The sequence below is a fragment of the Silurus meridionalis genome, chromosome 1 (assembly GCF_014805685.1).
Source record: "Silurus meridionalis isolate SWU-2019-XX chromosome 1, ASM1480568v1, whole genome shotgun sequence".
NCBI classification, from domain to species: Eukaryota; Metazoa; Chordata; class Actinopteri; order Siluriformes; family Siluridae; genus Silurus; species Silurus meridionalis.
In genome coordinates, this window is record NC_060884.1 from 10,706,415 (window position 1) to 10,725,739 (window position 19,325).

The 19,325-nt window shown below is 35.3% G+C and overlaps 1 protein-coding gene across 1 annotated transcript in view; it reads right to left on the minus strand.

Annotated features, from left to right (window-relative positions):
• cntn4 (contactin 4) overlaps positions 1-19,025 on the minus strand; it is a gene marked incomplete at its 5' end in the record, with an annotated part of 127,180 nt that extends 108,155 nt beyond the window's left edge. The window contains 2 exons of the mRNA XM_046846325.1: positions 6,114-6,289; positions 18,859-19,025. Of these exons, the coding sequence (XP_046702281.1) occupies positions 6,114-6,289; positions 18,859-19,025 (343 nt within the window). The remainder of the gene's footprint in view (positions 1-6,113; positions 6,290-18,858) is intronic.
• Positions 19,026-19,325: the final 300 nt, after the last annotated feature.

The window sequence follows — 19,325 nt, forward strand, 5'->3', positions numbered from 1 at the left end:
ATTGGTTCCAATCTGGCTGATGATAGCGCAGCAACAAAGGCCTGGAGTGGCACTTTCATGTGTAGTTGAGGACAGGATGTTAGATAAAAGCCTGACAGAAGTCAGAAAATTGAGAGCCCATGAGAACAAAGTGGACAAACGCAATCAACATCTAAGGTACTGAATTAATTTACTACACAAAAGGTGGAAAGTATCTTTTTTTGGGGAGATATTTTGGAAAGAGATAAAAAGGAGATTTATGATTCCAAAAAAGTGGACACATGAAGCCATCTTGAGATGGACAGGCAGACACTCACCATCACCCGCTACATGAGAGGTTTTTTTTTTCTCTTTTTTTGGCTAAGTACATCAAGGTTGCTGCTTGTAATTCCCAAAAAGAGCAAAGGCACCATTGTTGTATGAGTTGCCCTGAGAGCTGTCCTCAATAGGGCACCTAGGGCTAGGATGCAGCTGAGGCTTTTCAAAAGTGAGTGAGAGAGAGGAAGGAAAGGGAAAGAAAAACGAGCCTATACACATTTCAGTCCTCCTGTACATTGGGAGGGTTGGGAAAAGAAAAAGCACACTGTGTCAACAACTGGTTCAATAGACATCCGAGTAAAGAGGAAGAAATATCCATTAGTGATCAGTATATGTGAAGCTTTGTAATATTTTCATGGATTAGCTTCAAGGCTATTTCCTAATAGTCTTAAAACAGAAAAAGATATACTACCATTTATTCACAGCTATGTGGATAATTAATAATACAATCTTGTAAAGAACTAATAAAATCTATAATTTTGTAATCCTTTTTTGTCTTAAAATCAGTGTGAATTCACTTCAGAATTGTCTTAAAACAGATATTTCCAAAGCATTTCTCATACTCAGTTCTGACATCAACTGCTGCAAAACTAATAGCAACACACAAAGTAAAAAACATTAACCTGTATAACCCTACTGTCACAAGTCAGATCTCTAGTTGCACAACAGGGTCTGATATGTCTTCAAAACTTTTTTTTAATACAAACAGCCAATTTGGGCCCGATTTTAAATTTTCAGTATTGGACAATTTTTATTAAATGAAATGAAAGTCTAAGCTTATCCTGCACTGAAAATCCTTATAATCCAGAATCTATTGCCGTTTTAATTCTTAGCCATGGGGATCAGTGTAATCCAAGAAGATTCATAATTTTACACATTTATACTAAACCGGAACATGGAACCAAAGTACATTACTGCACATCTATTTGTGCATCTTCATCCCTAGAAGATTGGCTGGGTTTAAAACATAACACAACCCTCTTTTTAACATAGCATGATCAGCCCTACCCCTCACAATATTTCTTCATGAAAACATTTTCTTTGCAAAATATATGGATGTGTGTAAGTACTTTATGATTCATACTTTTGAAGAAGAGACTGCAGATGCTTTTTCCTTCCTCCCCTTAATTTATCCGGGACTGAAACCCTTGGCGCTTTGACTGCGGCACTTGATTGTGCATCTCTTTTATTGGCATTGCATGAAAATGCCTTACAGAAGAAAACCGCAAGATGGCATTAAAAAATATGTAAATGTGAATGATACACTCAAAATTTACTAAGTGAACATCTCACGTTTAAAAAGAACACTCTGCCATTTACCTATTTAGTTCTTACATATAACCAAAGAGAATACACTCTCATTCACAGCTCTCATTAGTTCAATCTTTTTACATTCAGTGATAGAGGAAGTGTAACCATTCCTGTACTTGAGTAAAAATACAAATCACTTATTTCAATAAAAGTAACCCTTTTTACATTTTAACTAAGTAAAATACAATAGAAGTACTACTTTTGAAAACTTAAGCATCAAATGTAAAAGTACTGATGTATGATATTCTGAAGTATGATATTCTGATCCTTCAATTCAATATTTCAATATGCATTAATGTTTGAATAAGGTTTTGATTGTTACAGACACACAGTGTAGCAAGTACTTCATAGTAGCTTTTAGTAGCTTAGTAGTTTTTCTAAAAGAGTACAAATGAAGATATTCCACATTACAGTTTAGTTAAATAAATTAAATCAAATGTTCTCATAAAGTACAAATACTTGTAAAAAAGTACTAAAGTAAAATACTTTTCAAAACATGAAAATAAATCTGCAATATTTGTGGACATAATGTAATAAGATTATAATAAGCCAATCCAGAAGAAAAATAAAAATGTTACACAAATGATTTAATTGATTACTTCCTCACACATGTTTCTGCTAGTTATTCTGGTGTGAACAACCATGGTGTCACCTCGACTGCTTTAATCCTCAACACTGCAACACATACAAGTGCGAATTAATAGAGCAGAGGACTGGATGATAGTGAAAACAAAACAAACAATTAAAAAAGGAACAGGCCAAAGAGATTTAAGATTAAAATTAAAAACAAATGTCTCTGAAAGTATTGACCCTGAAAATATACTAAAGCTAAAAATATTTATGTACATTTTAATTATTTTTTCTCTGCTGGAAATCTTTAAATGTTTGGAGTCTCAAACATTTATTTAATCTTAATGTCTTTCATGTTTTATTTCCTAAAGTGAAAATTAATTTTAAAAGTATCCTGGGCAAATAAATAAATAAATAAACTAATAGCATTGATAGATATTTATTTATTATTTCTTTCTCTTTCTGCTATAAATGTGAGTTACTACAGTATTTGTTTTAACATATTGAGCTTGATTTAAACAGTTTAATTGTCATTCAGGTGTATTATGTACCTCTTAAATCTCCATCTTGTGAGGAGAATTTTACTGCACTGTGTCTGCAATCTTTAAAGGTGATTAAACTGATTAAATATAATAAAGCACAAATTATCCAGCATGGCAAAGTCATGATAATTGGAGCAAATAATGAGATAATTATGGCTTGCATATTTTCCACAAATTTGCCTTCATGAATAGATATGTGTATATAAAAGAATCTTGTAAAGGTGGAATACAAATGACTCAAGCAGAGCTGAAAATCATTATTAGAAGTAAACCTGTATGATATCCCATATTATCTTTAATATATAAAATCCATTATCTATTAGTGGGTTTAATAACCGTGGACTTGTTAATATGCAGCAAAGCAGAACCTGATAGCTGAACCATGGGAAATATAATAACTTAAATCAAGGTCCTCTGAAGGTAATGACACTTAAGAAACATGATAAAGATACTGCGCACTGTTCTCTATCATTAACGCTTTAATTAAAACACCTTACTGAATCCCAGAACTCAATTACCGTGTTCAGAAACACTGCGCTCATTGACAATTACAATTCAATGCAAGTTTTTCAATATTTGTGCTGCTGAAATAACCCCACTGAGAGAAAAGGGGAAAAAAACCTGACTCATTTATTGTCAGCAAGAGAAAATGTCTGTTTAATTATAACCTTTTCTGCTGGTACTTCTGTAGCACACATGGGCATGGGAGAGTTATTATAAAGACCGTCTTCAATAAATGTCCTTGGTGATATAGATTTAACTATTCAGTACAAAAAAAGTAATAGGAATAAGGAGGTAATTAAAACTGTATGCTTGTGTAAGAAAAGAAATTGTAGTGTGAATACATTACCACCCACCCCCCCCCAAAAAAAAAGAAAAAAGCATAATACATGTCTGTTTTTCTCTGCTCAAAAATATGCTGTAACAAGAGCAAAAAGTATATAAAGTGTTCCTAGTCAGCCAGCTAACAAATTCCTAAGTTGAGAAATGAATTTGCACCATGCTTCATGAGTCTCTCAACTCCCACACCCATCTCCCAACTCCCTCTAAATTCTCCTGCATTAAGTGACCGAATTATAAAATAGCCTGTCTCATAACATCAGCTGCCCTTTAAATTACTCTCCTGATCCATCACGCATTGGAGTTAATTAAGTTAAAGTATGAGTAATAAAGAAGATGGATGGTAGGCAGGCCAAGATGTTCATGACAACAATCTGCGCCCATGTAAGGTCAGGAGTCTGGGTAATTGATGGATTTGTCAGCCAGTTTTCTTTGTGTGATAGAAGATCCTATTGTGATCCATCACCACTGCAGCAAACAATAGGCTTCCAACATGAATAAGTTAATACATATAAAAGGAACATAAGCAATTTTAAATACCGCTAAGGACAATCAGGTAAACATTTTAAATGTCTGGAACAATAAAAACAATACAGAATGTATGCATAAAGCAAGGAAAATAGTGAGGAAGCCAACGACCACAATTTTAGAAATGCATTTCCAGCTACCCACACAGTGCAGTGTCTGAGCTTCACCAAGCATCACTGACACTACAATTGAAGTTGCGTGTTGGGTGTATGTGTGTGTTTTTTTTTAGCCAGGCACATTATCAGTATATTCAGCTCTATACAAAAAAATTTAAAAAAGCATATGATGCACACTGTAAAATACAATTGTTGATGAGTGATGCTTCGGGGTTTTAGTGATTAAGAAGCTCTAGAAAAGACTGAAGGCATTGAAAAATTCCACGAAACGTATTTTACCCCAAACCTGCTTGAGGTTAAGACTTTGCCATAGATTGATTTTTTCTCATAATAATGACCCACAAAATACAATCAAGCCAACACAGAACTAAAAATCTGTATATTGCAACATCATTTTATATTTGACTGAACAACCATGTGGTGAGGTTTGTACATTTTCAGAAACATAAGCATACTTTACAGTTTTCAGCATGGACAAATGCTCCAAGATTTTACTACAAGTGTTTTTCAAACACTATTAGACATTATCAGAAGGGACACCATTATCCTTTTTAGAGAAGATGTCAACATTGTTTACTGTACATAAGCATATCCTGTTACTGTACATAAGCATAACCTGTTTCCATAAACATTCCCTGTATATACAATTTTTCCTATATATGTCTTTATCTTTATATATTTTTAATATTTTACATAGTTTATTGTTTTTATTTATCTGCCTTCTTTTTTTCCCTTGTTTTATTTTTTCCCCCCGTCCTATTCCCTCATGCCGGACAATCGTACAAAGCATTTCACTGCATGTCGTACTCTGTATGTATGTGTATGTGATGAATAAAATTTGATTTGATTTGAACAAATATAATTCTTATTTTTTAAACACACACATATACATATATAATGTTAAATTAAGGCCCAGCATTCCCATTTGTTTTAGCTGAAAATATCACTGCATGTGTTATTCATCTCATATATTCATTTCTTCCCATTTTCACAAAGTCTGCCAGTAATTCTAGAGCTGGCTGTGAATGAGTAGGATGTGGATGCAGGAATGCACAGTAAAATCTGAGGGGGCTACCAGTCATTCACTGTCAGCACTGTCAGCGCTGTCAAGTAAGACTGCAGGGCCAATTAGGGAACAAAAAGTGAGTCACTCCCTAAAAATCTTACTAAAAAGTAGAAGATTTATTTATTTTATTTTATTTTTAAATTTACATTATAATGTATTATTATTTGTTTATATGCAGGTACAATATTTATATATTTTATTACCTATATATTTTTGAAAAGAATCAAAAACACCCAGATTTGATTGACAAATGCACTTCACTAACACCATAGATGGCAGAACATCTGACAGAACAATGCTGTCACTGTATTTGTTTTCTGAACATTTCTTGACTGTGTCACAAATTCCTGCTCCTAGTTTTGATTTGTTAGTTTATTTTTACCCTCTCTCTGTAAATCAGTTTCGTCTCATCCACGCTATGGAGCGGTACAAATCCTGGATTTCCATACATTTATCTTCTCTATGTCTAATTTTTTACTCCCTGGTTTTGGATAATGCTTGATTTCTTTTAAATTGATTATGGATTATCTGTGTATGTTTTTGCCTGGCTGATTTCTGACCACTGCCTGGAATAATGATGATAAATAACAATTTACCTCAATAAAATACAGTTCACTTTTAAAATTGTTTCCTGCTGCCTCCACTATATACTAATTGTTTGACTGATTTAACTGGTGGGAAAATTCAGATTCCCACCTTTAATAGAAAAGAGGAACATTTCCATTTGAACATTTAATGCTGTTATCAGCAGACACATGTATTGTCACACCCGGTGAGACCACAAAACCCCTCGATAGGACAAGACTGAAAGAGTTATAAAGAGGGATAAAGCATGAGACCTACATGCAAAGGTAAGACTGGCCTTGCGGCTTACGATGGTCCCAAATGAGTTGGAGGCAAAACATTGGTAGATCCCAGAGTCCTGGTCTTTGTTGAGCTGGGTGATGCGGAGGTTTCCACCAAAGAGAGTGTATCGCGAATCAAACGTTGGATCAATGCTGGTGCCATTGAGCTTCCACCTAAAAGAGAAAGACCAAATAACAGTATGAGGTCATATGTATGCATTGGTGCAGGTTTCATGAAAATACTGATCATAACAGAAGATTAAACACATGCTTATTGACATTTATTTTAATCCACATTGGCAATTTCAGTTGCTTCTATTTATCATGACATGATCACATCTAGCATTATTCTACAAATTATACAGTAACGACAATGCACTGAAATATTTTGTGTGTGAATATAATATCAAATCTTAACCATCCAACCACTGAGCCAGAATTTGACTGGGCCACAATAAAGTGCACAACTTCTACTCATCCATCTTGCTTGAAACCCAGTCAAACCGCATCAAAAAGGGACTTAATCACAGTGGAGGAGCAATTAAAACTAATAGGTGCAGTGAGCATTTGGCAGGCCTGAGCTCTATAGAGGGCTAGGTGATCATTGCACAAATTTGCCTGATCACTGAAGGATGTAATTTAGTCATGATGGCAGCCGATTCTTCTCTTCCCTTATTAAAGCAAATGAAACGCAAAAATCAATATCGCTAAATTCCATGCTGCTCTTGCTCGGGATCTAAGTCATCATTCATGTGCAAAGCATCGCTTTCAAAATATGATTAACTCTTGTTGGATTGACAGTGTCCACAAAAGGTTAACCGAAAACAGTGTCGAGGAAAATGGAAAATTTTATAACGCATAAATGGATAAATTTCCCCTGTTTTGGTTTGTTGTCTGTAATTTCTATATACCTCATTGGCTATGTGATATCTGTGAAAACAACTCAGTGTTTGCTTTTGGCTGTTTGTTGTACACAGATGCATTTCATTTTCCTAAACAAAAACAACATCCCTCTAATGCCGGAAATAGGCAGGCCATTTGCGCGTATACAAAATTGTACATGCAAAATTGGGTTCCTCTGGCCATGCTGTATCCTATCAGGATATCTTTGTTCTAAGGAGTGTTATTAAAATAACATCACATCACAGTCATCATTACTCTGGCACAAAAAAGAATGCATAATACCAAAATGTGCATTTCAGCTCATAATATTAAAAAAACAGATTGAACCACCAAGCACTCAATAATGCTCTCTTTTTTTTATAAAGTTCAGTAAACAGACAGTGGTTGTTTTTACCTGTGTTATGTAGATGTTATTATCATGCTTCGCCTTAGGACACTTTGGATATTATCTGTTATTTGATATGGTATGGTAAACATACTACACAGTTAAATATAAGTAAATGATAGGTTTCTCCTTAAAGATCGTAATTATTTATGATAGTATTCATATTTTTGAAATAATGGAATATTTGTAGGTAGTTTTTAAGAGATCTTAGAATTAATTGTTTTTCTTATAATCTTTGTGACTTAACAAAAAAACTAAACTTTAAAAATCTTACTATTCACCATTAAATTCATTATTAAACTCAAACATGGATGTGGTGCTTAATGAAAGTGTACTGGAGAAAAAACAAACAAACTTGAATTTGCTGTAATCCCATTTAGAGTTTGCCAAAAGGCATGTTGAGAGTCAAGAAATGTGGAAAGAATTGTTTAAATTAATGCCCTAATTACAAGGAAGGCATAGACAATTTATACAATTATCTATCTATCTATCTATCTATCTATCTATCTATCTATCTATCTATCTATCTATCTATCTGTCTATCTGTCTATCTGTCTGTCTGTCTGTCTGTCTGTCTGTCTGTCTGTTCCTATACTTTTGCTCACTTACACATTTAGTGCCATATCCAAAATTGTTTACCACATCGAAATCTAAACATCTGAAAACCAAAGATTAATCTATGTCATATTATCATATTATGGTCATAATATAATGTTACATTTGAACAATATATTCATATTCTTTCAATCTAAAAAACTAAATGTCTTCAGTATATAACAAAAACAATAATTGGGTTTTGAACTGCATCTCTATAATAAAGGATCCATAATTCTCATATAATGTGTTGAATGTGTAATAAATAAAATTCTAATTATTATGCTAGGCTCAGTTTGAATACACGGTTAAGTGACTTATTGCACCGTGGTGATCCACCAAAGGGTGAAAGTAGACCCAGTATTAAGAATAACGACATCAAAATGGAGCATTACTTCTAATATTACAATCCATTCTAACTAGTAATGGAGCCCTGCTCCTGGTGGACTTGCCTCCTGGGGAGTTTAATTCCAATTGTAATGTAACACAACTAATCAGGCTGTGAGGTCTTGAGAGGAATCTGAACAGTGAAGCAAATGTGTTAGATTAGGGTTGAAACGAAAGTCTGCTAGAGGGAATAGACAATGCACACTTTAGTGATTTCCTAGCTCCTACACCTTTGGTTCTGCTATCCAAAATGAGTGTTAATGCAGAGAAATGCCAAAATGCAGTGGGGAAAAAAATATTGGACATGGTCATAGACACCACCAACAACAACAACAAAAAAGCTATTGTCTTATAATTACATAAAAAAAAATGTCCTATCAGACATCTGTGGGCTGCGAATGAGCAAGTGACACTACACAATGTGTACTTGTGAATTTAACCCAAGTCTGTGTTTAGACAGAACTGACCACCTGGTGCTAAACACGATGCTTGATGACAGGACGTCCAGCGTTTCCTTTCTTCAAATTATTTCAATAACAAGTTTTCACACCACAAATTTCACTGAAAGCAATTTGGCATGAACAACTTTTCATTACAGATACATTGTCAGACATTGTTACTGAAAAGAAATGGAGGGCAACAATGGAAGAGAGATAGAGTGAGAGAGAGAAAGAAAGAGAGAGCGAGAGAAAAAGAGAGAGAGAGAAAGAGAGAGAGAGAGAGAGAGAGAGAGAGAGAGAGAGCGAGAGAGAGAAAGAGAGAAAGAGAGAGAGAAAGAAAACAAAGCCAAACAAAAGACATACATGATTCCAATCTAAAAACATTTCATTATTCATGTGGTTTATTTATAATTTGAATATATTTCTTGATATAATTAATTTCACTTTATGTGATAAGCTATAGCTTTTTTGGAAGTTAATAATAATGATAATAATAGCACTACTTATTATGCTAAGAACCTTAACATACACTTAATGTTAGGGTAAAAGAAGATTAACTTATTTCTTAATATGACTAGTTTATAAAAATATTATATTATATATTACATTATTAAAACAATTATTATTTGTTTATAATTTTAAAAATAATTACATTCGCATTTATAAAACATGCTGTATTTTCGACAATTCTTTCATGTAAGGCTACATAAATACAGTGATCTCAATCTAGAAAATTTAATAAAAAATACAGTGATCTCAATCTTAAACTGGCAACTAATAATTATAACTGAGGATTTTTCTTTTTTTGTTTATATAAAGACAAAGCCACATAAAACCTCTAAAGGAATAGGTTCTGAAAAATATGACAGGTTAATAAAAATAAAAAAAGGAAAAAAAACCTTTTTGAATTACTGATATACCAGAAACAACGTAAGGCTACAGCATGACTTTCCCATAGCAGAAAACTTACTTGTGATTACTTTCTAATTATCTTTATCTTTCAAATACTTAATTCAATGCAGCAGGCTAATTAAACATTTCAGCTGATGTTTGGACTTTTGTCACCATTAATAAAACAATTAACTGATAGATATATATTTGATTATTGTATATTAAGATTTTTAGATTTCTAAACTCTTTTAAACGCTTTACATTTACCTTGACAGAAAAACATACATTGTGTGGACACATCTGCAGTGGGAAAGAGAAAGACAAGAAATTACAAATATAAGATGAAAAGAAGGGGTGTGGCTTCCAGAGTTTTAGTTCAAACACAACACATCTAGTAAGTTCATTCTAGCTGTTTTTTTTTGCCGCACTGAATATTTTTATTGGAAAATAAAATAACTATGACCACCTGCCTAGTATAATACTGTCTGTCCCTCTTTCCCATGTCGATGCTAATGCACCAAACACTTTTCACCCAGAAATTTATTATTTATTTTTATTGTTATTAGTTATTAGTTAGCAGTTTTTAGCATAACTTGTGCAATATTTCCTTATTCTGACAATCCTGTTTGCACTGTTTTGCCCTAAAATCCGATTTCCACTGCACATATATTTCATTGTACATATTTTCACATTATTATATTTAAGTGCAATTATCTTTTGTTTATTCTTAAGTTTATTCTTACATCATTTTATTACTGCTGGTCTCTGAGAGCTTCCAAACAAATTTCATTGTATCACTACAATGACAATAAACTCTCTAAAGTCTAATATTTTGTCAGTTCTCCTTTTGAGCCCTAAAGGTGTGCTGTGGTATCTGGAACGAAAATGTTATCAGCAGATCCTGTAAGTCCTGAAAGTTGCGGGGAGGGGCCTCCATGGATCGGACTTGTTTGTCCAGCACATCCCACAGATGCTTGATTGGATTGAGATCTGGGGAATTTGGAGGCCAAGCCAACTAATCAAACTCCTTGTTTTGCTCCTCAAACCGTTCCTGAACCATTTTTGCTTTGTGTCAGGGTGCATTATCCTGCTGAAAGAGGCCACAACCATCAGGGAATACAATTTCCATTAAAGGGTATACATGGTCTGCAACAGTGCTTAGGTAGGTGGTATGTGTAAAGTAACATTCATATGGATAGCCAGACCCAGGGTTTCCTAGCAGAGCATTGACCAAAGCATCTCCCTGCCTCTACTGGCATGCCTTGTGCTCATAGTGCATCCTGGTGCCCTGTGTTCCGCAGGTAAGCGATGCAAACGCCCCCGGCCATCTACATGATTTAAAAGAAAACGTGATTAATCAAACCAGACCAGTTCTAATGCTCACATGTTCATTGCTGGAGCTTTCGGCAGTGGACAGGGGTCAGCGCGGGTACCCTGTATATTCTGTGCTATGCAGCTCCATATGCAACAAACTGCGATGCATTGTGTATTCTGACACCTTCTATCCGAACCAACATTTACTTTCTTTAGCAATTTGACTTCTGATACTGACTACTGCAGACCATGAACACCCCACAAGAGCTGCAGTTTTGAAGATGCTTTGACCCAGTCGTCTAGCCATCACAATTTGGCCCTTGTCAACTTTAAGGACAAAATGTTCACTTCCTCCCTAAAGAATCCCACCAACTAACAGGTGCCATGATGAAGAGATAATCAGTGTTATTCACTTTACCTGTCAGTGGTCATAATGTTATGCCTGATCGGTCTGTATATATATACACACACACACATACATATCTGCAGTGTCAACAGTGCTATTAGATGGAGACACTGTTTTAGTAATAAGAGAAGAGGCCCCAAAGGCCTCATCAGCATTGTTGTACAATAACAATGGTGCATGCTTTACTGATGTCCTGTGTTTGGAGGCAATATGCAAAACTGTATAAGTAAAGGCAATCAAAAGCACCCTGATCTAATCCGTTTACCCATCTAGTTACTTTTACGCAGACATTATGTCAATATTATGATGAAAACATCTGGCTTTGGGGACAGTAAGACATTTTATCTTAAAACTCCTTTGTTTACCATCTGAAGGTAAACTGAAAAACTGACGAGACAAACATGAGCCAGCTGTCTTTGCAGAAACGCTAGGAAACACAGGTTTCATTTATCTCCAGGGCTCTATGAGCGTAAATTGACTGAGGAATGAAATGACTTTTGCGAGAGGGAGGGCAGGTTAGCTTCTCAGGCTAAAATGGCTAACAGCACGATAATGAGTGCGGCAGGTTTAGCGCGACGGCTTGCAGTTTAATGACTTTTGAAAGTGATGGACCTGGGAGCTGCCAGGAGGAAGACGTTCACCTTGAGGCCAGGTGATTTGGCCAAGCTGACAGGATACGGGAAGCGGCTTATTAGATCGTCCATTAGGCTACCTCAATCCTGGGGGAGCAAAATAGACCTGTCTGTACACAGAAACCTCAGCTGCTGAAGTAAAGAAAACCGCATTGATCCGTACAAGACACTTCGCTGGACAGACCATACATGGCTTTTACTTAATTAATCAACTATTTGTTTGAGAAGCTGCACTGTGCAAGAATCATGCAAGAATCTACATTAACTCGTACCCATACCGGATTTTAAGCAAAAGGAAACATCATTCTTCCAATACCATTACTTTTTTCTCAAATTTTCCATTTTACTTCTTCTTAATTTTCTAATTAGGCAAGTGGCCATTTTATGGGGTACAGCAATACCATAGTGTATACAGTAATATTTGATTGTATAATTATTTCGTTATAAAGTATAATGTGATTATATTCAAACCTGACATTATTATTTTGCATCTAGACGTTTTACTGGAATAATTGGGAATGACAGAAAAGGCACTGACCTCATTTGTACACAATTAAAATGCTTAAAAAAGTAATAAACTTTCCTGTATTACTTTAGTAAATATTCCAGTTTTTTTTTTTTGATTGGGTTTGAAATTGCAAGTTAATGATTTATTATGAGTAGAACAAACACACACATACACATACGCACACGCACACACACACACACACATACTGGTTTTTATGTATTAGGTGGACTTTGCCTGGTAAACAAGTTGTACCATGGTTTAAAGGTACCCACCCTTCCCCTTGTGCTACAGTGATGCTACAAATGTCAAAAAATCTAATCAGCTCTGAGGAAAACAAATTTCACTTCAGAATTACTTTACACAAATTTAAACAATTTATATAAAGACCTGACATTATGGTTGTATATGAGGACCTGCTCGGAATGTCCCGCCTTCTGACAAAAATAGTGTTTGTAAGGACATACGGGCTTTATCAGGACATTGGTTTTAACAATACACAAACAAGACATCACACAGTATTGAAGGGACAGGCATGTTTTATTGGCCCTCTGACACACACAAACACAGACTTGACAGCATGGTGCACTATCAAGACATCAGTGACTTAAAAGAACAAGTCCTTTCCTTGTAGTTTTCGGGACTTCTTTTAGAGTTTTTAGTCTCTGCAAAATATTCATAAACAAACTAACCAAAAAACCCATTATAAATGAAATTTGATAACCAAGATGTTTAGATATTTGAATGTTTAGTGCATAGTGAAATCTCCAAAATGCTCAGTGTTATATAAAGCTTGCAGAGAGCTAGATATACAAATGAATTACATAAAGACACTTAAACCAATTTAAAATGAGGAAAATTGTAAAGCTAATTACAATCCTAATAAATCCCACCCACGATCAGCTGCCATAATAAAGAGCTAGTGTTATTCAATCACTAGTCATAACGTTATAAGATCATAACGTTATGCCTGGTGTGTACATTTCTTGATGGGAACTCCAAAGCTTTTTCTACGTCGCTCTGGGAATGGGAGTTTGCTATTGCCATAAATGTAGATGGGACATCGAAGAACTCAATTGTATCAATGAGTGTATGCAAACATAACCACAGACAGTAAGTGAAAGAGGTATGATGGCAGAGGTTTGTTTAGGACTATAAATAGCAAATAAATGTGAATAATGTTACCTTTTGTAATATAAATTCTTATTGCTAATTAATATATTGAAAAAAGTGTCCTGAAAAATCCTGAAAAATCATAACCTAAAAAAATGCAACGCAAACCATTTTCCTCTTCTGGTGTCCGATTGCTTCACATCCCTGTAAAAAAGAAATCATCATTGAGTACATTAGCAGTGTGGACTGACATATTATGGCGCATATTAAACATGGTTAGAACAGGTTAGAAAACCTACTGATCTGTGCTGGTGTCTTCAGGAAGCATCCAAATTCGCAGCATCAGCCCCACTCTCAGAGTCACTTCCATCACTAGCATCAATGTTGAGTTTATCTTAAAAGCAGATGCAAAAATTAATACTACTGTATGTTTCGTTTGTAACTAAAAGCTCATCGATTTGAATAATCATAACATTAAAGATTTTCACCAATTTATCTTGATGCCTTAATACTAGCCTAATTCTACACAGGACATATCAAGGACTCAATTTTACAATTTAAATGCATACCTTTAATTTCAAAGCTGAGGTGATAAAATAACAAGGTTTTTGTATATTCTACTGAACAGTAATATGATATACAAATTATCAATATAAACCTTTGTCATATTTTCTTTTGTTCAAGAACTGTTTTTGTTATTGTAAGATACTGTTCAGTACATATTTAAAAACATAACCAAAACAAATACTCAGTTTATAATTATTTAACAGAATTTCTTATGACAAAAATAATGTCTATCAGGCAACCTTACTTTTTTGTCTTTTCACAAAGTTCTTTTGAATCCTGTTTCTTAGGCTTAGATTGGCCCTTTACAATGGTAATCTAAAATAGACAAAACTAAATGCTTTTATATGGACCTGTCCAGGGATATTTTAATGGCTATTACCTCCCTTTAGGCTGGACACAAACCAATTAGATTCTCAAAGCATTTTTGATTTTAAACATACATTTAGCTTCACTAACGTTTCAAATTTACGCTCGCATTCCACTGACTATCTGATGTACAGACAGCAGTAAAATATTGGAGTTATTCCAAAAATCAGACAATGTAAGCCTGGCTGTAGCATCTTCTTAACCAGGTTAACACATTTGGACTATCATTTGGACATAATTAACAATATATAAATATTTTTTTACTTTTCATAATCTTTTGGCTCTCTATTAATTTGCACCCATATAATTGACACCCAGCAATATAATAATACGCATGATGCATTAACTATAATCTATTTGGGTCACTTTTGTTCTCATGATATACAATCACCCAGGTCACATCTGCTATGTGGTGCTTCTGTAACAAACCCTTACCTCTGAGGGATAAGGAAGTACAATAGTCAGTAAGTCTACATCTATAAGATGCAAATTTGAAAGAAATTAATTTAATAAAGTTTATGGTGCTCATACAATAACTTTATAAAGTGAAGTCCCTCGAGACCAGGTTTCTGTCAGACACTATACACACAGCTGATGATGTACATTGACTATCACATTACTACAAGGTACAACAAATCTGCTATGTGGCGCTTCTGTAACAAACCCTTACCTCTGAGGGATAAGGAAGTACAATAGTCAGTAAGTCTACATCTATAAGATGCAAATTTAAGAGAAATTAATTTAATAAAGTTAATGGTGCTCATAAAATAACTTTATAAAGTGAAGTCCCTCGAGACCAGGTTTCTGTCAGACACTATACACACAGCTGCTTATGTACATTGACAACGTCCCCATATACCCAGTGTACTGCTAAACCATGTCTGTTCCATATACACTCAGATAAACACTAAACATGTACATCACTAAAGCCCTGATATACCATGTATTTGTCAAACACACGGACACACTAATACTCCTTTGGTAGAGGACTCTTACATGATGGTCTATGCATGTCCTTATTAGACACAGTGTTCTCATAAAACAGGTCTCAGCCATACACACTACATACACACAGACTAACTCAATCCTAACCCCAGCACCTAAAACTGCACACAAAATCTCAGTCATTTTGATCTCAAGACATGGTTCACAGATAGTGTTCACCCATCCAGTCAATCTCTCCCAGTGACTAAGAGAGACAATACGTACTGATAAAAACATACTAAAACAATGCAAAGTACCTGCAACATTTTGGGAATAAATAATCAGAATATGATTTTTATAAATTACCTTTTCTCACTCTTCTCCTGGATCAGCAGCCTCCAACTCATCTACTGCAGTAACCTCTAATGTTTTCAGCTACATTCTAAAAACAGAAACAAGAAATCTTTCTCACATTTGTTATAAACATTAAGTAGCCCTAGAATGTATTTGATACTTAAGTCACATTTTAATGCAATTAATTTTACTGCATTAGCAACCATATCAAACCAAGACATTAATTTCAAACAGATTGGTATGTTTAGAAATATTTAAAAAAAAAAGCATTTGGATCACCAGCAATTGTATTATTAACAATCGCAAACAAGGTCTTAGTATTTAGTCCGACATACTAGGTTTTGCAGAACTGCTAGTTCTACAAATGACTATGCATAAAACTGTTTCTGTGAAAATTCCAGTAGTTTCCACCAAGATTGAATCAACAAATATTCCTTTTATTTTTATTAGAGCAACAACAATCTGCCACTTCCTTTACTATTGCATTTACAGATACTCTATAAGGTCTATGTCAGGCTTTTGGGGTGATTTTAAGTGCACTGTATATACAGTACATTAGCAAAGCACACTGTATATATGGTATATTATTTACACCCAGCAAGAACATTGCTGCCTTAACTATACTATAATATTTGGGTCACTTTTGTTCTCATGATATACAATCACCCAGGTCACATCTGCTATTTGGTGCTTCTGTAACAAACCCTTACCTCTGAGGGATAAGGAAGTACAATAGTCAGTAAGTCTACATCTATAAGATGCAAATTTAAGAGAAATTAATTTAATAAAGTTAATGGTGCTCATACAATAACTTTATAAAGTGAAGTCCCTCGAGACCAGGTTTCTGTCAGACACTATACACACAGCTGCTTATGTACATTGACTATCACATTACAACAACGTCCCCATATACCCAGTGTACTGCTAAACCATGTCTGTTACATACACACGCCAATAAACACAAAACACATGTAAATCACTAAAGCCCTGATATACAATGAAACAGGTCTCAGGCATACACAGTACATACAGATTTATAAGATATAATAAGAGCTCAATATAATTTCACAACTGTAAAAAAATATATATTACCTGTTTACTGTGTTCGATGATTGCCAGAGTGTCTGCTGTTGCGAGGTTAAAGAGGTCTCCCTCATCAAAAGGGACTGAACTGAATACTCCACACCCTGAATAAGAAAAAATGAAATATTAATCCAGTCGTGAACTTCACACCAGTTTTATCCTAATGCCCTGTCTGTTAATGAAAGCAGTCTAGGTCAAAAGGAACATAGGATGGCATGTGTGAATGGACCCTTACCTTTATCTGAATTTATATATTTCCAGGTTTGTCTTTCCCAGCAGATGTGTAATACTCCGTCTCCTGCTTTGATGTTCTTTTCTTCTTCTGCGCTTCATCTCAGCCATGTTAAAATGATGCTGTTCTTCCCCACAGAAATGAGTGTTTATTTAAACTAAAACCTTAAATTGTTAATATAAGTGGTGTTTATGTAAAACATGTCCAGTGATAGAGCATGGGACAATGCTGAGGAGAGCTGGGATTTAAACTCTCCATCACACTGACACTCAAAGATATCAGACTTCTGATGTGTTCATTCTGCTTTACTTCTGACTACAGTATTACTGAGTTATGAGTGAAGAGTATCAGGGGTTATTTACACCCTCACAGTGATACAGCAGTGTTTACACACTGTACCATCATCTCTATCTCACACTCAGACCCTCACCACCGCTCCAAACTCAGCCATGTAACTCCCGCGCCGCACGCACTCAGCTGTTTCCGGTCGCACGCGCTAACCGGAAGTGATGTTCTAGTGACATTAAATAGCATACAGCCTTATAATAAACAAAATAATAACAATTAAAAGCAGTTCTGAGTAGTTTGTAAGCAGTCCGGTGCTGTGTGTACAACAGCTCACCTTACAACACTGCACGCGCTAACCGGAAGTGATGTTCTAGCGACATTAAATAGCATACAGCCTTATAATAAATAAAATAATTAAAAGCAGTTCTCAGTAGTTTATAAGCAGTCCGGGTGCTGTATGCCCAGCAGCTCACCTTACAACACTGCACGCGCTCTGTGGCCGGAGCGAACGCGTTTAAAGAGCCGCGAGGATGCGCGCGGCTATCAGCTAGCGGCTATCAGCACTGACTATTATTAGCTAGCATCCATGCTAACATACAGACATTTCCCCTTCATTTTAATTCGGCCAAACGCACTAAACCCAAATTTATACAGTGCGCATTCGGTACAAGATTTATCAGTAATTAGTTATTCAACTCAGGTTTTAAAACTAACCATTGATAATGTTGCTAACTAGCCAGCTTTAATTTATGCATTAAGGCTAAATTCACCCCAATCTCCAGATTCCAATGAAATATTTCTTACAACATTAATTTACAACAAGGAACCGAGCTCTTGGAATATATCAATAGTCTACTCATTAAGTTTATGAACTTTATAATCATACCTGGCTTTTAAAGGGCTGGATAATGGCTGTTCAATGTGTTGGCAAACCGAGTCTAATGAAACTCCGCCCTTAAAAGGAACACGTAGGATAATTGACGTAGGTCTCAGCCAATCACAGAACGAAAAAATGGCAATCAGCGCTAGCCAATCAGAAGGCTCAAATTTTCACACATGTGTGAACGGATTGCAGTACCGGCTCCGGGCTACAGGGGCGCACTACGAAATTCCAAAGTTACACTGTGTTAAGTCAGTTTCGGTGTTTGTGGTATAATGGACATGGACTGAAATTTTGAATTTCAGCTCCTCTAGTATAGATATATATAGCCACAGTGCGGGAATTATGAGGACACCTGTCCTGTCCCCATAATCCCAAATGTCCCCATAATGTCGGTACGTAATCAGGTCAAATGTCCACATAAACCACAAAAACCAACACACACACACACACACACACACACACACACACACAATCACCTGTAAAATGGTGGAGGCTGTCCTTGAGCTTCACAACTAAACACAACCTCTTGGCTTTTCTCCAAGGAGTCCACTGGGAATACAATGCTGCCAGGCTGCTTGGTGATAATGGGAGACTGCAAGACATTGTCCACTGTTAGAGAAAGAGAAATAAGAGAAATGATAAGCAAATTTCATTCGCATACTGCCAGCCTGCTTGCAAAACAAGGAGTCAGGAATTGACTTAGCTTAGAAGACCATTAGAGAGAGAAAACCACAAGAAGATAAAAACGTATCAATTGACGTTGCTTGACACCACTGCCTAGGCAACGGCGTAAGGGAAGGTTTTTTTTTTTAATGTCAATTTGCATTACACTTTAGCTAACACTGGAGTAGTGGTAGTGTTACTGCCAATAAGTGAGAGAGAGACAAATAGAGTTGTGGTTTTTTGTTCTGTCTAAAATGTCAAAATGATGAGATTCCTCTAG